General features: G+C 36.1%; 1 protein-coding gene across 2 annotated transcripts; it reads right to left on the bottom strand.

The window, feature by feature from the left end:
* On the bottom strand, positions 1–26,427 carry lmna (lamin A). 2 transcript variants are annotated; one of them, XM_082149752.1, is made up of 14 exons: positions 26,328–26,427; positions 24,078–24,186; positions 22,981–23,359; positions 7,424–7,580; positions 6,238–6,363; positions 5,896–6,066; positions 5,556–5,681; positions 4,646–4,866; positions 3,597–3,882; positions 3,407–3,514; positions 3,205–3,324; positions 3,048–3,107; positions 2,387–2,602; positions 1–2,081 (listed from the first exon to the last, which is right to left on the bottom strand). In XM_082149752.1, exons 3-14 carry the CDS (start codon positions 23,325–23,327, stop codon positions 2,046–2,048), a joined length of 1,974 nt encoding a protein of 657 aa, XP_082005878.1. In that variant the 5' UTR covers positions 23,328–23,359; positions 24,078–24,186; positions 26,328–26,427; the 3' UTR covers positions 1–2,045. The 2 variants fall into 2 exon arrangements, with proteins under 2 accessions (XP_082005878.1, XP_082005879.1); XM_082149753.1 differs by lacking the exon at positions 26,328–26,427 and having other exon boundaries at positions 24,078–24,323.
* Between the last annotated feature and the right edge of the window lie 1,005 nt (positions 26,428–27,432).

Below are 27,432 nucleotides of genomic sequence, written 5' to 3'. Positions count from 1 at the left end.
TGGCTTTAGAATGGTTTTATTTGTTTAAACTGAAACATTTCAAGGCACCATTTATAACAAGGCTCTCGGGTATTACAACAATTGGGTAAATCCTCACAAAACAGTAAATTATATTTATAAAGACCAAAAAAAAATCAACAAAACATTCCCTGCATTGCCCTGCAGTCTGTTTAAACTTTTTTTTATTCTTTTTTTTTTTTTTTTTTTACAAAACCTTCATGAAATTAGCCAACTAACTAAAAAACAAAACAAATTCAAAATAAAGAAAAAGATTTTTTTAATAATCTTTTTGTCTGATGATACAAATGTATACTAAAAGAAAACTCTAGAATTGAATTATCAATAAGTGTTTTTCTTTTCATAAGGAAACACTGTCCATTGAAATCCCTCAATCCATCATCAGTTTCAAAAAATCAAAAGATATGGCTTGTTACAATAACGCTAATGGCTGTTTAAGCAATAGAAAACCACAATTTGTAAGTAAATGAATATATATATATAGAAAAAATAGATATTCTATCCCAAAATGTTCTTTTAGAAACCCAAAGCTTTGCTAAGCAATAAAATTAAAGTTTAATATCAGCAATATCCAGTCCTCTTTCTGGAGAGCTGTACGTTGGCTCGGTTATGTTTCTAATTTCCTATGATGAAAGCTATTCCAGCTTTCTGAAACCAATTTTTGTTTCAGGTCTTTTGTTTTCAGATTGCCCTAAATGGACTGGACATCTGTGCAGTGAAAGAAAAGACTGCTCAGATTACTGGAGCCTTACAGCTGTCCAGGTGAGGAACTGGATCATCTACTGTAAGAGAGCAGTGACAAGAGCAAATCAACACTCAGTTCCATAGAGAACTACAAATGTTTTGGTGTACATGATATAACTCAAACATTTCAAGTACCACTGTAAAAAAAGGACATTAAAGCTTGGAATGACAGTGGTCATTTTGCATATTTTAAACATTCTGCCTCTAAGGCTGAAAACAAAAATACATCTCTTCAAATGCTGCAATCATTTAGTACTCATTACTTTAAACACAACATGATTCTCTGGTAACATAATACATCAGATATGTCTTTCTCGGCAAAGTAAACTTCAAAAGTTTTCCTTCTAAAGCAATTAATCAGCTTTTGTTTAAAATGTTGACAACGTCTTGGCAAATGCAAACTGCTAAGGTGATTTTCTTTGGATTAGTTTTACAGTTGCTTCAAGTCTTTCAGAAACATCCCATAAACACTTATTACACAAGACACAACATACTGCAGTCTAGTCCGAGCTTGTAAGTGCACTGCCAAAAGACACAATGTACCTATTAATTGTGCAAGCAATTGTATCAAGGTAGAAAGCAGTTTTACATTCAGAGCATCTTTTTTGATATCCTAGAGTCTCACTGTAACAAAACTGCATAGAATTTCTGACTGTCTTTTCCCTTTTGTAGGTGCACATAATTTTGACCATCTGACTGCGAGAGGTAGCATGAAAAATACCATAACACCTACTGACAAATAACTTTTGGGACAATGCAAAAATGAAATCTCTCATTTCCTGATCTTACATTAACTCACGCTCACTGTACGTTTACTCGTCCTTGAATGTGAGCTAAAGAACCAGCCTGCAGTACAGCTATAGCCCAGTACTCTACATGAGAGTTTTGCCACATGATCGAGAGGGTTTCTTGACTGTGCGTGTTGCGTTCTGACAGCATTCTCGTGGAGAGCTCATGGTGTGAGTGTGAAGTGCTCTGTTCGCCTCTCTCCCTGAGTACAGTACGATTATTCTGAATCTGAAGCTGCTGCCGGGCCACCATGCAAATACATTAGAGTAAACACACTGTACATAATAATAATAATAATAATCGCAAACTACAGCCTACAAGCTGCCAGCATATAAAGCCTTATGCCATTCAAAAGCCAAAAATCTATCCTGCAGATTATGAAATACAAAACAAGAAAGACTGAAGTACAAAATATATAATGTAATAAGACACGTAATCCAAAAAGAAACTAGCTGTGGGATGAATTCCTCATGGTTTCAAACAGCTCAGCTCTTCTACATAATGGAGCAGTTGTCAAGTTTGGGTCCAGCCTGAGAGAGAGAGAGAGAGAGAGAGAGAGAGAGAGGGGAAGGAAGGAAGGAAGGAAATGAATGTAAATATAATAAGACGGCTATAGTGTAAACAATTTCTTATGCTTTTGTTTTACATTAATGTTAAATGAATTACAGCAGTATATTAATAATGAAATTCATCACAAAACATTAAATGATAATTTGATGATTGTAAGACTAAAGCATTAACAAAAAAAATAAAAAAAATTATCTAAAATAAGACAGACAGAAAGAGAGAAAATAAAATAAAATACTGTTGCAACTAAAGAAGAAAAAACACAAACCTGTCTGGGTTTGTCATTGCTCACGATGAAGTGTGAGGGTGACACAAAAGCTTCGGGCAGCCCCCCTCCACTGCTGAACGAGCGGGACGCACTGGACACTCCAGAGCTGGCCGACACACAGGTGTTGTTTCTATCCGACGGCTGCCCGCACGAGCCACAGAGCACCGTACGGCTGCGGAGGTTGTACTCACTATCCCCGCATGTGCTATGGGCGGCCTGCAGGTGGAGACAGTGAGCGGAGATTATCAGAGGACACTGAGACTGGATCTTATTATAGATGAAGTATGGCTGCTCTCTCAGTTCATTTTAGTGCTATGATTCACTGCAGGAAGGCTACACCCAAACAACCCATTACCAAAAGTGTGAACAATATACACCACATGTTGTGAGAAAGATGCGTTTACATGCACTTTTAAAAGTTTGATTTCAGTCAGGCTAAGGCAAAAAGTCATGTTAAAGCTTTAGTCTGACTTTGTGAACTTTAGTCTGACTTGTAGACTTTGTCCAATATGTATAAGAGTCAATTGCGACAAATGGTCTCTGTTGCACACTTAGATTTTCCTAAGTACTCATGTTTTCCTTTAAACCTGGCAAAACTAAAATTATGCAAAAAAAAAAATGAGATTACTATATCAATTGAGATGTGCTAGTGACTATGTACCATTTCTTCATCTTCCTCATCCTGGAAAAGAGTGCGTGTGACCTTCCTCATGGCCATTTCCTGGAAAAACGAGAAAAAAAGAGAAAAAGCAAATTAGTCACTTAGCGACCTCTAATCAAATACAGAAAGCTGGTTGGTGTGTTTAACATGATCCCACCTCCCCACTGGCGCTGACGAGGGTAGTCTGGAACAGATCTCCACTGCCCCATGAGTTCTGGGTCTTCCACACCAGATCAGAAGGAGGGTTGTGGGTTCCTCCAGCTCCTGAGGCCCAAATCTGACAACAGAGAGATACTAAAGTGAGTCAGGAATTTAAATGCAAGCTAAAGGTGACTATTACGTTGAAAATCGATACGTACTGTGACGGTCTGTCCCGCCTTCAGGTTAAATTTTGGTGGGAACTTGTAGATGATGGGAGTGCCGGAACCAATCTGCCTCTTTACCTGCCAGTGACCCAGAGTTTGATCCTGGGAGGAGGAAGAAGATTCATTTAATAAAAAGTAAATCATACTTAATTCCTCTTTATTGAGAGCCAAAGCTCCTTCTCACCTGGTCGGACTTGTTACTGAGCCGTACGTATTTGCCCTCCATGTCAACTTCGTCCACGGTCACGCGGCCACTAGCAGAGGCCTGCTGGGAGACGCGTGTGCGAGTGACAGTTCCACCGACCACGCTGGAGGCGTCGCTGTCATTATCATTCAAGCGCCGTTTTTTAGCGCTGCCGGAAGAGGTGCGACTGGTGCTGCTTTGGACCACACGTGCGTGAGAGCCAGAACCAGAAGAGCGGGTCACAGTCACCCCACGGACAGGAGGGGGACTCGGGGAGAGACGCAGCCTTTAACAGAGAGAGCGGGATGGGTTGAGAGTTATTCCATGAGGCGGTCATTCACAACAAGTCCTATTATTTCATTTGAGGGCTTTACTCTGCAAATATTGATACATGCAATTACTTTGATTAATTAATCAGAATATTATTAATGCTTTTAGTCTTAAATGTAAAAAATATGAAAACTAAAAATAGTATTTATTATTTTTTTTTTTATCAAAGTTAGATCAAAGAAATAGATTAAAATAGATAAAAAATGGTTCTATTAATATTTTCAAATAAACATATTGTATTATATCTAACTATTAAAAACATTAACAAGACAGCTGAAAAATCAATCCAGCAAAAAGTCATTATTAAAAAATATATAAAATAAATATGAAATAAATTACTGAATTATCTTATTTACAATATTTACTCAGCAAATACGGTTATATGCAATCAATTAGATTAATCAGTATACTATTTTATTAATATTGATAATTTCTTAAAGTAAGATAAAAATATTAAAATGGTTTTATCTAAATGTAATATAAAAAACATTATACAAAAAAAATCTGAAAAATCTATTTGTGAATAAATTATATGAACAATTATTTAATCAACTTTTCAATATTTATTCAGTACTTCATTTTATTAATTAATAATAATAATATCATGAAATGTACATTCTTTTACTAAAGATCTATAGCTCTTATTTACTAGTAGCAACTGTAAAAAAAGAAGAAAAGGCTTTCTGCATGTGCGCAGTAAGCAATATCCCATCTCTCACCTCTCCTCCTCGCCCTCCAGAAGCTTCCGGTAGGCGCTGATCTCCATGTCGAGTGCGAGCTTAATGTCCAGCAGCTCCTGGTACTCGTCCAACTGTTGCTGCATGCGCTGCCTCATCTCAGCCATCTCTTTATCCTTCTCCTCCATACGCCGCCGCATGATGTCCTTCTCTCTGGATAGAGACTCCTCCAACTCACGGATCTTCGCCTCACGAGCAGCCAACTAATGGACCGGGCAATTTAAATCATGTAAATTTAGAATGTACACATTTGAGGTTTTTTAGGTTTTTATTTGATCTGTTAAGTTGTCCTTTATTTGCAGTGGGACTACATGCTAGGTGGATGAACGTCAAGTTACTGTGTGTAAGCAACATCATTTCAGAGGGTGGAGTTATTCTCCATTAAAAAATGATTTGCAGGTAGTTCTATTGTTAGAGCGTTACTGTCCTCAGGTGTGAGGAATTGCCAGCACTTTAATTAAGACACTATGAAAGCAAAATTGACAACTGTTATTTTTTATGGAATATTGCAGTATTTATTATAAATAATTTATCCATGCACAATTCATGTATGCTCGTAATCTTTAATTAAACTAGCTTCCCCTCCCTCCTGCAACAACATCTTTTCTCTGATGATGGCGTTTACTGGCATCCGCGGCACGCGGGCGGGACAACCTGTTACTCACGTGAGATCACTTCAATGGCAAACTACAACAATCCAATGATCCAATAAATTTTAGATGGAAAAAATAGTCCCACCCTACTTTTATCTTTTTCGAGAAGTCATTTCACTCGGATATACATCACAATAGGGAAGAAAAGACTATTGCAACTTCCATTTCATGCCGACTTTAAAATGTATGTATGTGTGTGGTGTGTGTGTGTGTGTGTGTGGGTGTGTGTGTGTGTGTACCTGTTTCTGCAGTTGAGTGAGCTGAGAGGACAAACCCTCAATCCTCAAACGTGTCTGCTGCAGTTCCTCATGGGCAGCTCCCACCAAACTGCTGTTCCTATCAGCCGAGTGACGAGCGTTCTCTAGCTACAAATATATAGCACAGGATGACATTTAACTGACAGATATGCTGTATGTCTTTATACATAAAAATATCTCAACAAATTCAACTGGCAACGGATCAGTCAGCAAATATGTATGCAGGGCGGGCCAGTTCAAAGGTTTAACAAGGTGCCCCTGGGCAGATACAGATCCTCATACTAAAGTCATTTGGCGGTTCTCTCTTTGATTTTTCTATTACCTTGGAGTTGTAGGTCTTCTCAATGTCCTCCTTGTAGATGCGAAGCTGCTCTTCGTGTTGTCGACGAAGTTCAGTCAAGGCTTCAGACAGTTTACTCTCAAAATCCTGCTGCCGGCCACTGTCGATTTCCACCACACGCGACTCATACCTGCGCTTAGACTCGCGAAGCTCCTGTAGAAAGACATCAGGTTAGAGTACAGAAAGTCCTGAAGGTCTTTGATAGTTTTAGAACTAGTAGATATGTTAGTAGTGAATTCTAAGACGTTGTGAGTAAAAATGTGTGTGAGACAGTGTAATTATTTTCATAGGAGAGCTCAGCGTAAGTAGATTTGTTTGTGAGACCTCAGAGTAGATGTTCTTCTGGAATTCCAGCTCCTCTTTCAGGGTCTGGATTCGGTTCTCAGCATCCACACGTCGTAGCATTTCATCCTGTAGCTGCTTCTTAGCATCACTATGACTGCCCTCCAACTGCAATACACATATTCACTTTACTAACTTCTATATAAAAAGCAATGCACTATGTAAAATACTAACTGAAAACCTGTTACCATGTTTGTCTTGTCATATAAAAATATCTAAACATTTAACCAACATCTAATGCAGTAGGTCTTTTGACTCCTTTTGTCTAAGAAAATATTCGAAGACCCTCCTAATCTAAGCTGATATATACTTCTATTCTAATAAAACCATAGATAAAATGGAATTCAAAAATATAGTGTCAGTTTAATTATGTACATCTTTTTTATTATTAGGTTTGTTTGTTTTTTATTGCTAATTTAACTAAATTTTAAGACTTACTGGGGCCCCCAAGAAGTTTGTCGAGGCCCCCCTATTGGCCCCGGTCCCTTGATCTAAACAAAATGAATTTACTTCAGACAAAACAAAAATTGTTTTGAGAAAATATATATTAATTCAAATTTGACAAAGTATTTTCTCCTTTTTAAAGCACAAATCTACCATGATTTAGTGATGTTTATGCTTAAAACAAAATCAAAAAGAATTGAAAATAAGGTATGAAATATACACTTAAATCAAGATATATTCTCAGAGAACAATTCTTAATATATTACACAATACAATTTGCTTCTCATGTAACTTGTCTTGTTCTAAGAAATACTAATGTATATTTATTTATTTTAAACTATATATTTTTTTTATTTAAGCCCATAAATATTATATTTAATTACACTTTATTTACCGGAAAATGATTCAAAATAATGATTAATTAAATGAATATGCCTGTTTTTAATGTGATTTTTCCCTCTAAATATATGTGAAACAGAACTTTAAATAATATTCCTTTAAGCAAGCAAGTATTCCTTTAGATGCTTTAAAAACATATTTTAGTGTATGTATTAGATAGATAATCCCTCTATAGCAACCTGGGCTAAAAGTAAACTGCTCAAGCGCCTAATAATGAATTGATCTTTGTGATTTAAACTCGCAACCTTTTGGTGAATAACCCAGATCTTTGACCACAGCTCCACACCACCCAAACCCTTAGATAAAGCTTTGATGTAGTCATCACCTTGGCCAGCTGGGCTTTCAGGTCTCTGACTTCAACCTCCAGTGATCTCTTCTCCCCCAGTGCTGTGGAGAGAGTCGCATCCTTGGAGTTAAGCAGAGCTTCCAGATCCTTCAGCCTGGCCAGAGCCGATTCCAGATCTGCCTCTTTCTTACTGTTCCTACAGTCATAAAAATACAAAGACAACATTAAAGCATTTTTTCATGTAGACACACAGAGGAATACAATTACCTCAATTAGATTCAGTATAGCTGGATTATTATATGCATTCATGCATGTTGCGGGATGAGTGGAAAGTCTCTTATTTCAGAAAATTGGAAGTAACTTCACTAGCGTGGCACCATGGCCTGAGTAAAGCATCTCAGGAGAGGATCGGATCTTGTCGGCTGTCAGACAGGATCTAAGACTGTAAAATGTGAATCTGATTTATATCCATAAACTTGACTGAATATGTTTGCAAAGTAGCAAGGCTGGAATAATCAGTTCAAGGCAAATGAACATCAGCCTACAACTTTTGCCTGGGATTTTGTACCTAAAGCAAGGACCCTTTAAAATCTGTAAACAATAACCTTAAAAACCCTCTCTGAATCAGAGCAGGAGTTGGGACTCCAACAGTGAATTTAAACCATATGTGCACGATTGCAGGGTTGTTCATTTCGAAGTTTCAGAAAGGAACCACAAAAAAACCTTAATAGGATCAGAATGGTAAACACTTCAATAAATAAAAGATGACTGGTCATTTTATTATGGTATGAACTGAATTAAGGCAAAGTGAGGTTTAGGTTTGCAGTTTTAAAACACAGAAGGATAATAATGCCAGAAAATGATCTCTCTAAAAACAAGTGTTTAAGTTTAGAGTTCTTCTCTGCGCATTCCCAGATCAGATTTCACAAGGCCTGTAAAATAGCTGTTCCAAATTTAGTCATGTGATTGATGACCAAACAGGGCTTGAAACAATTAAAACTCTACCACACTTCAGTCCCTAAAGCACCTTTCCCAAACACACAACTTCTTCAAAACTTCATTTTGTACACTCAGACTACAACAAGACTAAAATGCAACCTACTAAAGTTACTAACTTCTAGAGTTTGTATTCTGTTCTCTTCGACTCTATGGGGCATTCCATCGCACCTCCTTCCTGAGAAACGTTAAAACAACTTCCCATTCACAACAACAGAGGTTTTGTTAGGTCACATTCTCCACTTTACAGCCACACATTTTCAACAAACGGTTCATGAGCCTGGGAACATGAAATAACTTTAAATGTATTTGAGTCAACTGCCCTGACTGAGATAAAAGCCTCTTGAGGCCTATTCTTCATTACTACTTAATGATTATTCAATAATGAACATGAAAAGCAATGTACTTTCACGTAATAATAGTTCAATAAAAAATATTTTTGAAAAACCAGTTACTGAAATTGTAGTTACACCACTGATATTTTATGCAAATATATATAGAAGGGAAGATTTATGCGAGATGTTTGTCAGAGAGGCTTTTGAGGCCACATTCATCACTATTTTTGAGGAATTGTGTCACTGAAACTGAAAAAAAAGCTCACAACTCTTTGTATTTTAGCTGTTCACTCTACAGAAATCAAAACAATCATTGTTCCTCAGCGGGATATGGTGTTTATGTGGGGGATAAAATAGCCTAAAACTGCTCATTAAAATGTTTAATAGAAACAGAGAGAGGATAGAATGTGTCTGACTCTGTGGGTTACAGTAAAGGTGTGTAAGCAGTGGGTGGGCACATCCAGAAACATAACCTCTATGGTTTAGGATATTTGCCAATTAAAAACCAGCCCGTTCCTGTCAGCACGCTAAATGTCCTGTTTTGTTCACATTCACAGCGGAGCACGCCACATTTGGAGGAAACAAGGTTTAAGAGCCTCCTGTGGTGTAATATTATGTTTGTTATTTATTCTATTATCTTTTATATTTTTTCTATTATCTTTTATATTTTATGTAATTTTTTGCTACCACTGTATTTGTTTTCTGTTTTTGTTCCTAACATCTCCAGGAACTGTCCACAGGAAGCCCAACCAACCAGACGCTTTTAAAAGCAGACAATAGAAGAACATGAGTTAGTCACCTCTGTGAAATGTCACATTGTCCTTGTTGACTGGACCAACCTGATCAAAGGTTGCACTGCAAATGGTCAAATTTGAATGAATGGCAGCTAAAGAAAAACAACTGCAAAATAAAGTGTAGTACAGCTAATATGTTGAGAAAAATACTATAAAACTATGGCAGTTGGAAAACTGGAGAACAGACCACTTCAATAAAAGCATCAATTCCAGTAAGTTTTCATTAAAAAGTGTGTATTTTGTGTGCCGGGTTGTACTATGTGTGTGTGAGACAAAAGGAAAAAGGGTTTGGCTTGGCATCTTGGAAACAGTGGAAACATTTCAGGCACAATAAGAGCCAGTTGAGGGAGAGAGAGAGGGGAGGAGAGGAATGTACCAGCTCCTCTATCCTCTATAACAGCTATCTTTGTCCTCTTTTGTGACGAAAAAGAAACCCACAAAAAAAGCCCTCTAAATGTTTGCTGTAGTGTTACCATGGCGAAGTGGTGTGGAAATATGGCACATGTGGCCATCTTTGAGAAAATGTTGACCACGAACAGGGTATACTCAAAAAACCAAAACCCTCAATTTGAAAGCTTACAATCAAACGCAGATACACATTTTCCACAGAATAAGAATTAATCAAACTGATAGAAATTCCTTATAGTGTACGTATGAGTCCAAAACCACACAACTTAGCTGTGGACTTGCACGCACACAACACAAACACTCTCAGGGCAAAGTAAATGCCCTGACTAAATCACCTGACTAAAAGTAAATCACTGACTGAAAGTCTACAAGGACATTCTCTGAATTTTGGTCATTGAAGTGTCTCTTTAAACCTATATTTACTTCAAAAACTACAACTTGACGAATCTCACAAAAAGCAACATATAATAGACAGCCTTCACCTGCAACAGCTGGAGGTTTTGAGAGGAAAAATTACCATAGGCGTTCATCAAAGCACTTGTAAAACCATAAAAAGTACATAGTAAAACCGCAGTCTGACACAACACTTCATCAATGTGATAAAAGGCCGGAGGGCTTGTCAAATCTATTTTTTTTATTTTTTTTTTAGCTCAAACAAAAACATTTACTACAATCTATATAAGCTAGGTTCAATATTTTTGCACAGAATACCAGCAATGTTTAGGTATGCAAATACATAGTATGTATCTTCAGTCAGGCGTTTTAATAGTGGTGGGCAGATCGAGGCTTCGTGAAGCAATGAAACAGTTGAACCAAATGGGCCATATTGTTTCGAGGCTTCGAATCAATCCGACACCCGTCTCAACGGTGACACCTAGTGGTCACTTGCAGGTGTTGATCTGAAACAACCTTGACGAGCCATTAAAAAAATTTGTTTGTTTTTTATTATTGTATTTTTCTAATATGTGAAGCTTGTAACCTGTTGGCTCCTCACTGTGCATAATGTTATTTTGGTCCTGGAAAATGAATATTAATAAAAGAAATCAAGCCACAATGTCTCACTTTTTTAGAGATTTTTATTTAAAAATATTAATTTCTCTGCTGTGGAAGGACTTAGCCTACTTCTTTTTTTACAGATAATTTCTTCAGCCTTTGAAAAAATCCTCTCACAAGGGACTCTTGTTGCTGATGTGCAAATATATATTTTTAGCTAGGACATACAAATGAGGAAAGATTACTGCTCTCTCTTTCCAGTAAGTTAGTGGATCATGAGTTCTGGGCAAATACGCAAATTTCAAATTCTCCTCAAATGGCGCATCATGGATGATGTATTGTTGCAGTAGGCTAGCTGCCGATCACAATACACACATCTCACTTTATTTGGGGTTTCTAAACGGAAATGCTCCCACACCACAGATGTACAGCATCTCTTCTGGGGAGCATCCATTTTATCTATCTATCCAAATCTATGTATCTATCTATATGAATCTATCTATGTATCTAGATATGTATCTATAATATATCTATGTCTCTAAATATGTATCTAGATATGTATCTAGATATAATCTATGTATCTGTATCTATCTATAATCTATCTATGTATATAATCTATCTATATATGTACCCATCTATTAATCTAGCTGTCTATATATATTTATATCTATGTATCTATTAATTTGTCACTATATGTATACTTTGTCTGTCTCTAGCCTATCAGTCAATGTGTTGTGTAAATTTAAATGTAAGCCTAAATAGCCTATAACTAATCAAATCGCACTGTCACTATATCACCAAAAGTCCGCTATCTCAAAATCAAACTCCTCTCACAAAAACCCACGAGGTCAATATGCGTTGATTTCACTTTTATACAGATGTGCAATTTGTGTGGTCTGTTCCCGACCGTGTCAATCAAACGCTGATTTGGCGGACCACACCTGATGAAACACGCTTCGGGATCTCGCAAAGCTTCGGAACGACTGTTTCGCGTCAGCCATCCCTACGTTTTATTACCATTTTATGGTTTTATAACTGGACAAAGTTTATCTGTGCAAGTAGAACATCAAGGAATTTGTTAGGGAATATGTTTAACGTCTCAATATTAAAAGTAACTTTCTTCCTAACTTGACAACAACAACTTTATTTCAGCATGTTGAAAAGCAGATAAGCTGAATGAACAAAGTTTTTCTAGGTTGAAATGCAGAGTAAAAACAAATTGCTGCCATTCAACTCCTTATCACAAAAGCCCAAGCTCTGCCTCCTTATCCTCCATTCAGCTCCACAATACACCGATTCACTGCTTTTGACGTCAACTTTCCATTTAATGGGTGAAGCGCACAAGTGAGTCAATCTTAAAACAGAAATGTTTCAAACAGGGGTTCCCCATTTTCCTACTGTACTATGAATAAACGTTTCCTTTTTAATTGTTGAGGCGATTCTGACTCACTCTCGTCTGCTGCAGGTCCACCATGAAGTCTCCATGGAGACAGAATAAAACACACAGAAGGAAAAACGTATGGTCAGAAGGAAAAACGTATGGTCAGAAGGAAAAAGATGGTGATAGGGTTGTAAAATATGCTCTTAACATAAACATAGACTAAAAATAGACCATTCCAGAATCAGAATTGGCCCATTGTAATGGTTTGAAATTTGAGAATAACATTAAAATCTTCTAAAGACATAAATCTTTACACACAAACTTACACCAGCTGGGAAAGACTTGACTAAGCATGACCTAGTATAGGCATTCATCTTTACAACATTTATTTATTTTATTTTTTTCCGAAGAGTCTAAGTCTAAGTTTTCCTCTAACACTACCTGTTATTTTATACAAGTAACAGATCTGTTAAAGGACTTTCTGTTCCAGATGGTTGAGAAATTTTAAATTCAAATCATATCTAAAACATCAAAGGGTGAGCAGATTGATGCAGATACCCAGAGGCTTGTTCGTTTTAAAGAATGATAATGCCTTGTCTAGGCTATATGTGCTTATCTCATATGTCTTTAATAATCTAAATGTATGCTCATTTCATTAACATTACAATAAAAAGTTGAATCTAAATGAATAAGCATGTCCACATTTTCAGCATTTGTTGTTCAACTCACAACACTGACATTGCAAACAATCATTTTCCAATCAGTTTTTTTTTTCTAGATTTTCTGTAAAAAATATTTTACATAAATGTTTTTAAAGCAAGATAAATGTATCATGTTTTAAGGTTATCTTCATATCTCCAATGATTATCAGTTATATTAATCCTTTCATTTAATTTTTTATGTTTTAAGCATAAATCATTAAAAAACAGTTCATATAATACATTTTTTTAAAGCATATATCTTGAATTAAAGAAAATAATTAAACTAAAACAGACAAAAACATTGATTGAGAAAATTTATGTTTTTGTTCGAAGTCAACAGACATGGTAATGTTATATAGTCTCAGGAAAATGATTATTATGAAAATGTATGATCCTGATGGTGGTTGTGAAGGGTGTGGTCCTACAATCAGACGAGCTCCTGTAACTGACTGAAGTTGAGGACTCAACACAAAGACAACATTATTCCTGCTCTGATTCATTAGCACATGACAGATGCTAAAAGCAATTTCCCCAAAGTAAAATACTGTTCCATGATTTATCTGATCCCTCTGTCTAGTCTGGCACAAATTATCACAAACTTTAATGTAAATTCAAATAGAAACAGCGTATTTGTAGGGATTCTTCAGGAATTCTGGGAAGGGACAATCATGGAGGCCTGAATTGCAGCATAGCTAGGCCTACTCTTTCATTTTTGCATGGACAAATGTGTGTACACTCTTATATTGGAGTTAGGATCACATACAAATGCCTACTAATAAGAAATATGCATAAATTTGCGTTTTCTTTCATACTTCGCAAAAGGGAGGATAGGCTGTGGCTCTGCCAGCGTGGCAGCTCTGCATTTGGGAGCCGATGATGACTCACTCTCTCCCTTACGCCCATGGCTCATACACGCCACCAGAACACCAATTACAGTAACCCTCTCTCCTCCCTCCTTATACAAGCCCATTCTAACATAATCTGCATCGGAGGGTCTCCAGCATTACAATCTAAACAGTTTTCCACTGATTTTTCCATGGAATAAACATAACGAGATTCCAATGTCATCTCCGGTACTCCTAATACAACGTTTGCCTGTTTGCAGCTGCCTTTGGTTAAGAATGGGATGGTGTGTGTGTGTGTGTGTGTGTGTGTGTGTGTGTGTGTGTGTGTGTGTGTGTGTTGTACTACTCTGCCAGTGTTCCCCGTTATTAATGATTTGGCAAAAGGCAAACATCACCTTAAGCTATGAGTCACATGACAGTGCCACGTGACAATCCCAACTCTTTCATAACCACATTGAATCTTTGAACAGTTTTACGCAGAAAATATTACTGGGCATTTTAGGCAAAAAACACTAAAACACTGTTGTAAAAAAACACGATCAGGTAATTTCAGTAACACTTAATATGTAAAATATGTCAAACATATTAATTAAAGGTGTAATCCAAGTATAAGTGGTATTTGACAGCTAAAAACAAATAAAATAGCTTTTATTAAGCTGATATGACTGGAGTCATATGAGTGTACATCATTTTACATCACTAAAAAACTCATTTCTTTAAGTGTACAATGTTTTTTTAAAAGGTAACAAACTGAGAGTATCTTTAACATCTCTTATCCGCATTCACACTGTTAAGAAGAATCAAAAACGTGTATGTGGTTTTGTTTATAAATGAACGCTAAAGTAAATTTGTCTTTTCAGTAACGGTTTGGTGTCTGAACAGAGCTACGCTGTGTCGCGTTTCAATGGAAGAATCTCGGCACACAAGCTCACTCTGAATTCTCAACAAATCACTTGCAAATGAAAAACATGTTTGATCTTTAGTTTAGAGTCTGTGGATGGGGATTACATAACTAACCGAATGAGTCAGTCAGTCCAAAGCCTTTCCAGATCCAACCACAACCAAATGAAGCACCACTGCCTGGGAGTTGGGGATGAAGTGTAGCGTGTGAGTGCATTTTACATTTGACATTTTAAGAACAAAAGGACTGTAATATAGAGCTGAAAATGCCATCAAAATTGGGTGTGTGTCTACCCAAATATGTATGCGTATCTAGGCGAGTATGTAAAAAAACATTATATGCCCATTATTTTAAAATGATTTATAATTTATGACTCAAAGCTCTTCAAACACATACATACACACACACACTCCAGTATATTAGCATGGACCAGCTCTTTAGGTTAAAAACCTTTATTCATGACCATCATCACAACTAAATCTACTCAGATCAATGTAGAAGCTTCAACATCCCCCCCATTCAAATCACCTCTTTAAAAGTATTTAAAATACGCAGTAACAAGACCGGACACACATACTACTCAATGTCTGAGAAAGCAATAGCTGAAATAATTTGAAAACATCTTGAATCGCTCCTCACACAATTTTGTTATTTATTGTCATGACATCAAATAAGATAAAAGATATTTTCCAGAATGTGCATATGTCTAGATTAAAGAAAAAAAAAATCCAGAGATCCGGATCCGGACTGAGAATAATTTCTCATAAATGAATGTAATTATAACCAAACACACAGCAGGAGGAAAACAAGCTGTGCTAATTGTCACGACAATGGAAAGCCACATGTCACTGGAAGCAAGAGGCAAGTCACAAAACTAGATCGCTTCCAGCAGAATCAACAAAGCTGTGTGCAGTGCAAGCAAACATGCTTCAGAATCCCAACTGACATTTAACACATTTGGCAAGCACTTTTTTCAAAGCAACTTAACGTGTTTTTGATAAGTATGTGTGTTCCCTGGGAATCAAACCCTCAACCATCTTCTACCAGCTTTTTTCATTTATTTTTAGTCCTTGCAAAGAAATTCTGCATTATTTAATGCATTAGAAATAGCTTCTTAAGAGAAAAACTGCACATTTTTCTTTTTAGAGAAACTACTTTGACTATTACATTTATTGTGTCTTATTATTTACAACATAAGATTGCTGGACTGGACCAGTTTAATGGAATATCCCTAATCTAAAACATTTGTGGACCCTTGCTAGCAGCATTATACTCTAACTAAAAATGTTCAAATGTGTTTTTGTATTTTTTACCAGTATAACGTTCACAAATAGTGAATGTTTGAAGGCTTTGATACATGCAAGAGAAACGAAAATTGATGTCCCTAGATGTTTTTTTAAAACATGATGTTAATATGATGTTAAAATATCCTCACTGCATTCCCCTATTTACTGTAACATGAGGCAGTAATGAGAGGTGATGTCAGGATAGCAGGGGAACAGAACTGTCCTACGGCAGTGATCACATCACAAAAAAAGAAAAGAACAGAGAGGGAAAGAGAGAAAATGAGCCTGCTCCTCTCAGAATGAAAGAGATACTCAATGGGAAAGGAGAGATGGCTCTATTCAGATGCATTTGGTGTGCTGAACATACAGCTATTCGATCTGTCCGGAGCCGTTTGAACACACCGGTGCCCGCTGAAGATGATATACTATAGAGATCTTAGAAAGTTAAAATGAAGGAAGGCGAAGAATAGCCAAATATAGGAAAATCCCATTGTATTCCTTTTTAGAAAAAAGGACAGCCCTGAACTAAACAACAAAACACTAATGTCTGTAAGATCAAGCTTTTCTTCACTGTCAACTGTCGCCTGAAGAATGACACTCAAAAATACACTTATTAGGTGTCATTTTAATGGTAGATAGACACTATTAAATTCAGAGTTACATAACCACAGGGTGATTGTTAATTTTAAACATGATGAGTGACTTGTGCAGGAAACTTATTAGAAGCATATGATAACTGTTTATTGCCATGTGTTTTACTCTGATAATGGAAAAGCCAGAGGATGAGGGGGAAACTTCACATTAGTAACTGAAAATACTTTGCATAAACTTGACAGACAACACTAGTAAAGTAACCTTAAATAAGGTTGCAATTACCACATTCATGAACCATGGTATTTGCGTGATAGTACATACTGTGCGTGTAGTACTTTTTAGTTAGTGCATTAAATCATTTAAATGATCATGAGTTATAATTATGCTTTCTAAGGCAGAATGTTCGTAAAACCCCACAGCACAAACAACCATGTTTGAAAGCTGTTAGCATGGTGGAGTGTCTTTGTTGCATATTCGTAACCATAATGATAATATATGCACTGTGTAAGCCAGTCAATGGAAAACCTCTCGGTTACGTATTTAACGTACGTTGGACGTACCGACAAGATTGGGAACATACAGAGGGAGGGAGGGAGGGAGTGGCAGGAAATGTCTCACTGAAATTTTTTTTCATGTTTGAAAGCTGCCAAATGCCTTTTTGTTTGCCCTTGAGCCATAACTTAAAATAATGCAGACCACTAAACCAGTGAGCATTGAACTGATAAAACTGGTAATGAATACTTCACTGCTTAACAATAATATGAATATGATTTAATAAAAAAAAGCATTTACAGAAGGTGTATGAGGGCCTGGGGTCAAAGATAATAGTCTAAAATGACAGTGATTTAATCTGATTGATGTTTCTTTAACTACGGCACTTTAATATCCTAGTGGTTGATTTTATTTTATTTTTTTCATATTAAAATGTTTTTATTAATATTTTCAAATATTGTTATATTGAGTTACAACTTTTGGTAACACTTTAGTTTAGGGTTCAATTCTCACTGTGAACTAGTTTCTCATTAGCATGCATATTACTAGGATATTGGCTATTTATTAGTACTTATAAAGCTCATATTAATGCCTTATTCTGCATGACCATATTCTACATCCCTTAATCCTATCCAATACCTAAACTTAACAACTACCAACTATTAATAAGCAGTAATTCAGAGCTTATTGAGGAAAAGTCATAGTTAATAGTGAGAATTGGACCCTAATCTAAAGTGTGACCAAACTTTTTACTATTTTTTTAAATCTAGGATACATAACACACTAGCAATTAAATTAGCTGTTCTGTTTTTTTTTTATGTTTAAAACGTCATGCACATCACAAAATTCTGTTAACACAATTCATTATTTGAGATGAATGACATTTGTTGGTTTAGGGAGAGGAGAAAAACATGGCGAACTGTGTACAGCTCACTCAGGGCGGGGTCTATGCTAATAGGGCGGTCAGCAGTCGTGGGCGGGGCTTAAGCATGTGACATCACAAAAGGTGCAATCTGCAAACGGCTTGTTCTGAAACATTGCTTATGATTTATGGTGATTTAAAAAAAAAAAGAGAGTTGCTCACACTGCTGACACACATTTATATTCAAACACCATGTAAAAGTGAATTTTGTATAATAGGTCCCCTTTAAATAAACTAGTAGCGAGAGAGTGAACAGTGTGTTTTAAGAGACCACATGGCCAGAAATGCCCACAACTTAAGAAACACCCATATATAAATGGAAAGGGTGTCCCTCACCTAAAGACTTAACACTATGGAAGTATAAGTGAAAGGAGAGAATATATCTCAGTCATCTCAGAGAAAGAGCACAAGTTGAAGACTAGTTAATGTTTTACAGTGATAAAACTGATAAAGATTCTCAAGATCAATGATCTGATCTTTTTAAGAATGCACTTCCTTTTCCCCAGAATCTGCAATAATGGAATGACCAAGATGATACATTTCCAGATTACAGTCCTGACTCAAGCCTGAAAAATCATTGCATGAATGGTGGCACACCTGAAAATGCATGTAGAGTCGGAAGATGCGTCACTAAAAAGTGGATTAGAGTTAGTATTTTGAATAATTTAGACAAATACTGAGGGGATTTACAGCATTTTAAATTAAAGGTAAGTGATGACATGCTTCTCTTTTAGCATGAATTGAAAGATGTATTTCATCTGCACTGTTTCCAGCTGTAGTCTTTCCACATTTCAGTCATTCACTCCTACACTGCAGCTGTCAAAAGAGTTCAAACAGCGACACAGACACAGAATACAGTCTTCTGTCTGATAATGCCCACAGAAGCCAAATGCTGCAACCGCAACAGCAGCCACAAGCACATGTACTCTCACAGCATGTGCACACACACAGCTGTACCTGCTGCATGACCCGGCATGACTCCCCATTCAAGAACTTGACTGACCATTCATTTTTCTAAACAATAATGTCATAAAACAATATTGTATGTCAAAGTACATGAGTGATTACTTTAAGACAAGCCCTTTTAAACAACTCTGGGAGGATATATATATATATACACATTAGTGCTGTTAAATCGATTAATTGTGATTAATTACATCTAACAAAAGTTTTTATTTATATAATATATGCGCATTTATGTTATTATATATATATATATATATATATATATATATATATATATATATATATATATATATGGGCTGTGCGATTAATTGCATCCAAAATAAAGTTTGTGTTTACATAATATATGTGTGAGTATTGTGTATAATTATTTTGTAAATATACTGTATACTGTATATATTTATATATAATTTATATTATATATAAATATAAAAATTTGATATATAAATATAAAAAATTATTTTAAATGTATACATGCATGTGATGTGTGTGTATTTATATATACAAAATAATATACATATATATATATATAGTAAAGAAATAAAGCAAAGAACTCTTCTCATCAAGAACCAGTTTTAGTTGTATAGCATTTTAGAGTAACGTTAAAAGGTTCTTTTGAGATTAAAGTGTTACGTTTTAGGTTCATCACATAACTATATTAGTTTATTGTTTTTTTAAAGCACTAGTGTATTAAGAACTATAAAATAAAAAGTTATTTGTGGAACTTCTCCTGTGGCAATAGAGCTACAGAACATAACCCCATTCGTTTTCTAACTGGAACCTTAATGGAGAGTTCTAAGTCTAAGTTCTAGGAAAACATCTGCTAAGCACATAAGTGTAATGCAAATCTCTATCAAACTCACTGGAATAAAATAAGGCTTCTGTTCCAGCATGGCTTTCTTTCTGAGGTGAGGGGTTAAAGTGAGAGTAAACAGTGCTTCCCCCACAGTTACTTAAAGCTCATGAGTCACCACTCAGTCCAGTCAGCACCTCTCACACACCCTGGCAAGGCCGCATGGTTGCTGTGGAAACCAAACACTTCCAAACAGCTCAGCTCCACTGAGTGTCACATTCATCTGCATTCACCCATTGATGGACGCTTACAGGAACTCATGAGGGCTACTGGAACCCTGGGACTCTGTGAAATAAGATCATCACCTTCTGCCGACTTCCCCCATGAGTATAACCACAAGGCTTATGAAATGAATGAATATGACTCACAACGCCTTTCCCTAACATCACTGAAGGCAAATATTTGGCACTGATGTCTATTTGTCTTTGAACCACACCCTTGATGGGTCTAAACACACCTCCCGCCTAAACCAGGGCATTGAATAAGTCTACTACCATAGAGACAGCAAGATAAACAATAGATTATAATAACAATCACTGTGACTGGATGACAAATACTACATTGCTTCTAAATAAATTATAAGGATCATAAACTTTAATCAGTGGTATTGAGTGGTGTGAAATGGTTTCTCTGTTTAGTTTGGATATATTTAAAGTACAGTGATATCAGACAGATCAAGTACAAAGGACAAATGCAAGGATGCATGATGATTTTATGATGGGCAGTATATATTTATAGATTTCACGTTGAAAACTATAATTGTCTGTAGAGATGCACAATATATAGATACCATATTTGTTATCATCCAATATTCAAGATTTTTTTTTTATTTACTGGTATCGACTAATACTGTGTTTAATTGTTCATGCTCATTTGTCCTGCTTTTATATTTAGATTACTTTTGCCATCATCTAACACTCAAGTTAATCTTGAAAAACACTAATAATTTAATAATAATAAATAGTAACTTTGAATGTAATGTTTAGCTAATATAAAAATATAAATTTGAATCAAAATGCAATAATAATAATAATAATAATCACAATTTTATCATTTTCATTATATACATTATAATGTTACGATGCCTAAATTCACTTGTAGCATTAAAATGATTGATTTTATGAATTTTAGTTGTCTTATTTTTTTTTTATTTAAACAAAATAGTATAGAATTTTAGTATAAGCCATTTATCGGTTATCAGCCATAACATTAAAATAATTATTGTCTTATCATGCATCCCTAATTCTGACCATTATTCTATATATAATGGCTCTAATATATATATATATATATATATATATATATATATATATATAGCCATTCAAAAGTTTGGGATCATTAAGATTTTTTTATGTTTTAAAAAAAAAGTCTCTTATGCTCACCAAGGCTGCATTTTTTTCAAATCCAAAACACAATAAAAACAGTAATATTGTGAAATATTATTAAATTTCAAAATAACTGTTTTCTATTTTAATATTTTAAAATGTAATTTATTCCTGTGATGGCAAAGCTGAATTTTCAGCATCATTACTCCAGACTTCAGTGTCACATGATCCTTCAGAAATCATTCTAATATGCTGATGACCGATCCCAAACTTTTGAACGGCAGTGTATCTTTTACATACTTATTGGTTAAACATATACATGATTGCAAAGATGTTATCTATCTTCTTTAATTACTGTAAAACTTTAAAGCAATTCCACGGAAGACACAGGAATGATAAACATGTGAAATCACAAATCAACTAGAAACCGTCACGCTAAACTTGTTGTAAGGGAGTGGTGGCCAATCCAACAGCACAACACAGCCACATTTACACCTCACATACCATTTACACCTCACATACCTGAGCTGCAGGCAGCACACTTTGTACACACTGAGCCAGAGACGGTGTGTGGTTGTGTCCACCGCCATTCAAAAGTTAGTAAAACATTTTTAAGGAAATTAATACTTTTGTTAAGCAAGGATATATTACATTTATAAAAAATAAAATAAAAATGCTGTTCTTTTGATCTTTCTGCTCACTCTGTTGCCTTGGCTTTTGGCTTGCTTAGTTGGGGACATTTAATATTCAACGATATTATTGATTTGCCTTACTTAAGGTGGACGATGACGCAATTTTATTCTGGAAACAAACTTTGCTGTATTATTTTCATGTTATCACTGTGAAGCTGCTTTGATACAATCTGTATAGTAAAAAGCGCTATATAAATAAAGGTGACTTGACTTGACTTGACAAAAGAATCCTAAAAAAAAAATGCATCACGGTTCCCATAAAAATATTAGGCAGCACAACTGTTTTCAACATTAATAATAAAAAGAAATGTTTCTTGAGCACCAAATCAGCATATTGGAATAATTTCTAAAGGATCATGTGACACTAAAGAAGACTGCATACTCAAAATTCAGCTTTGCCATAACATAAATAAATTACATTTTAAAATATATTAAAATAGAAAACAGCTATTTTAAATAGTAACAATATTTCAGCTTATTTCTTTCCTTTTTTTGCAGTAGTTTTGATTAAATAAACAGCTTTAGTGAGCATAAAAGTCTTGTGTACTCTACAGCATTATACTATTGATTTGTTTTCTTTAATTCAGTTTAAATTTAATTCAGTTTAAAAATACATCAAACACAGCATTAGTGACAGGAGCAATAAGCAGATGTTCAGTGGAGAAAACTGCCGTCATGGTTCAGCTAAATTTAGCTGAGGACTAGGCTGAGAGCCCAGGGGTCGGCCACGTTCTGCTCTTCAGGGTTAAACTTATCTCCTGGATGTATGAAAGATTTCAGAGAGGAAAACATGGAATGCCATGAGGGCAAGCCAAACCGACTGCATTAGCCAGTGTCTGCAGCTCTTTGGTGTCACAGTTTTATGGACTGTAAACCGCACTGTTCAGAAACTAAACCTGGTGGAATTACTGCAAGTTTCTGGATGGAATGAGTCATAGTAATTGCTACTGCTATAACACCAAACTCAAGAGTTACTCGCTGGAATAGCACTAGTTTCCAGGATTAAAGGACTTGCTCACTCAAAAAAGAAGGGTGCTTTTAAACTTTAAGGCGGATGAACTCACATGGATTTGGTACGACATGCATGACGTATGAACCATAATCTGCACACATACCTGGCCTTCAGCTCCTTGTAGTCCTCGCGCACCTTGCTGAGCTCCAGTTGCAGTCTGGCTCGTTCTTTGGCCACCGAGTCCAGAGTCTTCCTGGCATCCGCCAGCTCGGCCTCGTACGCCGCTTTCATGCCGCCCAGCTCCCGACTGATCTCCGTCTCAGACTCGGTGATGCGCATACGCAGACCTGCGTTCTCCGTCTCCAGAGAGCGCACCTTATCGATGTAGATTGCCAGACGGTCGTTCAGGTTGCACAGATCATCTTTCTCCTGTAGCCGAGAGATGCGGGTGGGGGACAGGACGTTGGTCACCCCTCCACGGCTGCTTCGTTTCTGACTTGGAGTCTCCATAGCTGATTGAAACTACTGCTGTTAGCCTGAAACTGTACAGGAAGTAGAATAGAATAGAATAGAATAGAATAGAATAGAATAGAATAGAATAGAATAGAATAGAATAGAATAGAATGAGGAGAGACATAATTCAGAGGTGATACGTTCAGTCATCTCTTATAGTCACAGTATGACAGTCTGAAACTGATACTGCAATTTATTTATAGATATAAAAAAAAGTTGTAAAAGAAAATTATTAACTCCATCCCTCTCATGTTCCCCCCCTCCCTACCCACCATCCTTCTCCCTCACTTTGTGCATTACAGTTTCCGCCACGCCCCAACCTCTGATCACATCCAAATATGTTCAGCTCAAACTTCCCAGAATAAACATTTAGTTCAAATCTCAACCACAGTCTAATCTGGTTTAGATCTAAACCTCAGACGGGTTAAGACTGCATTCACTGTAACTTATCTTGGGCAAACTATCCAGACACACTCTTTGACACACTTTAAAGACGACTTGCACAGAAACGCATATCAAAGTCCCATTCACAGGAGCTCTGAGCACATGTTTGTTTTGGACGGAGGTAGTAATTCCAAACATTACAATGTGCTTAGACAGCACATGTGACACTCCCCCTCAACACACTTAGGTATTTTACTGTTCAATGCTATTAAAAAAGCTATGAAAAAACACAAATGATATATACAGTATTTGGGTCCATTCACAATCAGCAGAACTGCAAGTCAAAATGCCTGAATCACTGACCTGGTAAAGCAGAGAGAGTTTGGGTTAGCGAAGGCTCCTACGGTTGCTGTGTCCCGTTGAAACTCTGCAGAGAGTGTGTCTGTTCTGACTCTGGGAGAAACTCACGCCTCTTAGGGACGAGAGAGGAGGAGGAGAGCAAGTGAGGGCGGAGCTAGTGAAGTCTGACTCAGTGAGAACACACAAGTGAATAGAGCTTTTACTGCATCTCACGTGGTTACAGAATTGTCTCGGCTTATCATTTTATTATACAATATGGAACTTGAGAGGTAAGTAGTTTGAACAAAAGTCAATTAAATCCCTTTCTTGATAATGACTTATCCACAGCAAAATAAAACTAACTAAAAAAAAAACAGAATAGAATAAAACAATGTTTAAAAAAATCTAATAAAATTATAAATTAATTTAAAAATAAACATAGAAATGAATTTAAATTCAAAATAATATATATATATATTTTTTTTTTACAAAATAAGTTACAAAAAATGAATCAATATTTCCACATAATGAATGCTAGTCCGAAGAGCTCTCCGAAGAGCTACTAATCCAAACGCATGAGCCTGAGAAAAATATCCCTCATTCTTTCTTCCTAGAAATCCAGAATACATCCATTTGTTGCTGCATGAAGCTTTAAAGAGGAAGGTCACAGAAAACAGCCCAGTATTAAAAACTGGGAACTGCCTGCTATTTATTTCGGAGGGGTGGACATACGAAAAAATAAATGATCCAATCAGGTGTCTTAGTAAAAGGAGAGAGAGAGTGGATGAGACGAATCCTTTTTGGAAAAGAAGGTTGTGCTTCAATTCACTTAAAACTTCTAACTAGTCACCTCCCATCAACTCACTGTGGTGCATAGAGTTCAGGATCAAAACTGCACATCAGTGTTGTTATTGTACAATAAAATTAAAACAAAAACAGAAAAACAATCTTATTTTTTTATAATAAAAAATAAAAAACTTCAATGTTTCAAGCCTGGTTTCACAGATGGGGCTTAAATCCAGCCAGGATTAGGTCTTAGTTTAATCAAGATTAAAAGTTACTTTTATAAATGTGCCTTAGAAAAAAACAAACATTACTGGTGTGCATTTTGAGACAAAACAATGGCACTGACATATTTTAAGATATGTCAATGCAAGTTCCTTTTAGTTAAAATAGCTCAAACATGCATTTTAGTCCATGACTAGGGTTAAGCCTTGTCTGTGAAACCGGGGGTCAAAGTTTAAGTTGAGTATTAAAATTACAAAAAGTAAAAGCTAATATATATATATATATATATATATATATATATATATATATATATATATATATATAAAATAATTAAAAGCCATATTTATTTGAATCACTATGTGCACAGAAATGCTTCTGGAAACAGCGCCATGAGGAAAAAAGCTAGGGAAAGTCCCTAGATTCCAGTACCTACAGTCTATGAGAGATGATTGACAGCTAGAATACAGGCAGCGGTGTAATTCTGCAGGATGAGCCTGTCTGTTCTGTACTTTCTTTTCTCCTAGACTCTCTTACTCTGCCATCTTCATTGCATTGTCACACACAACCACCACATTCCAATATAACAATATGATTCCCCATGGTAAATGTCTCTCCACGTGTCATCTCAAAAATCTGTGGGAACTGATGAGAGATGTTTTGAGTAGGCCCAGGTGAAATCTTTAGAGTTTGACGCATTTTCTGCAATGATTTTGAGGGAAAACCTGCAGATTTTGTTGGATTATGTTGAATTTTGCATGGGCAGATTAGATGGGGTTTACACTTATGTAAGAACCTGACTCAGGAAGCCAAGGGGTGGAGAATTGGGACATATGTAGCAAATTCCAAGACATGACACAACAAGAAACTCAGACACACTTACTTGGGGCAAATTACACTGCTAATACCTTCTTAAAATGATATAGCATTCATTCAGATTACATTAAAAAGTCATCAAGGACATTGTGATTAGTAAAACCTGTAACCTTTAATTCATAATTGGGAGAGACGTATATAACACACAAAACATTTTCTACTGCAGTCTAAACGGCTAATTCAGGACTAAAGAAGAGAATTCCCTGGAATCAAGTAGGATATAGGCTATTTAAGTAAAATTACATGTTATTAAAACTGTTGAGTCATGCATTGAGAATGAACATACAAATCGTTCTATTCATAAACACCCCACAAAAGCCGTTGCTATGGACTAGTGTAACCAAAAAGATTAAATGTTTAGGCAAAGACTCAGCTAGGGAAACAGTGACTCACAGTTGCCGAATCCCAAGATCATGAAACGTTTGCAGGCGTTCAAGGATCCACCATACCCTCCTCCTACTAGCATGGCGATGCAGATGGACTGTGCAACGCCCTCTAGTGGCCTGTCAATAGAAACGCAGAGTTCATACTCTGACAGAAAGTCACCATGGTCTCCAAGTACGAAATACAGAAGTTAAAGGGATAGTTCACCCAAAAATTTTTATTCTGCCATCTCACCCTTAAAGGAGAACTCCGGTCAATTTTAACATTGAGCTCATTTTTTTGTAAATTTGGAGTGCTGTCAGTACAGAGAACAACGACAAAAATCGGTGTTGCCTACACCGTGTTATCGTCTTTTTAAAATGTGCACCCTGTTGACTTCAATGGGGCAAATTTTAAACCTGCTTTTAGCCTCTTAACATCCTTGATGTGTCATTACAAGTGCCCAGCCATTGTGAGTGATTCCTTCAGAGTGAACACGGTGAATCTGACTGCAGTAGATATGAAAGATATGAATAAAAATGATGTTAATTCAGCCAGCGCACATACCTGTATTTACATCCTGTTTTCTGTCGAAGTCCACAGTAGTCGATTGTCGAGTTCACGCGCGTGATAACCTATGCGCGTGAACTCGACAATCGACTACTGTGGACTTCGACCGAAAACAGGATGTAAATACAGGTATGTACATACAGTGTAAATGAGCTCAATGTTAAAATTGACCAGAGTTCTCCTTTAAGTTGTTCCAAACTTGTATGATTTTTTCTTCTTCTGCTAAACACAAAAGAAGAATATGTGTAACCAAAACAGTTGATGAGCCCCATTGACTAGTATGGAAAAAACATACTGTACTATGGAAGTCAAGGGGGCCCACCAACTGTTTGGTTAAGCTAAAACAACAAAAAATCAAGATATTTAATATTTTAATTCACCCCCTCAACGACTTTTATTCTGGAAAACCTGGATAAATAGCTTTTAGTGTGATTTCTAGACCTGGAAAAGTAATGTGAATAAATGAAATCTTAAAACTTCATGACTCATATGCATTTTAATAATGAATATGCACTTTTTTTCCAAGTTTTGCCAAGCTCTGAAATATTTTAATTATAAATTGTGA

This window comes from Leuciscus leuciscus (assembly GCF_965113295.1).
Source record: "Leuciscus leuciscus genome assembly, chromosome: 20".
Lineage (NCBI taxonomy): Eukaryota > Metazoa > Chordata > Actinopteri > Cypriniformes > Leuciscidae > Leuciscus > Leuciscus leuciscus.
The sequence above is the reverse complement of the archived record's forward strand: the minus strand, read 5'-3'. Positions and strand labels throughout refer to the sequence as shown.

Excerpts from the sequence above, each read along its gene's own strand:
- lmna (XM_082149752.1), bottom strand. The coding sequence starts at position 23,327 with ATGGAGACTCCAAGTCAGAAACGAAGCAGCCGTGGAGGGGTGACCAAC. Across the intron at positions 4,867-5,555 it reads TCACTCAACTGCAGAAACAG|TTGGCTGCTCGTGAGGCGAA; the intron begins GTACACACACAC and ends CCGGTCCATTAG. Across the intron at positions 3,108-3,204 it reads TCGTCAGCGCCAGTGGGGAG|GAAATGGCCATGAGGAAGGT; the intron begins GTGGGATCATGT and ends TCGTTTTTCCAG.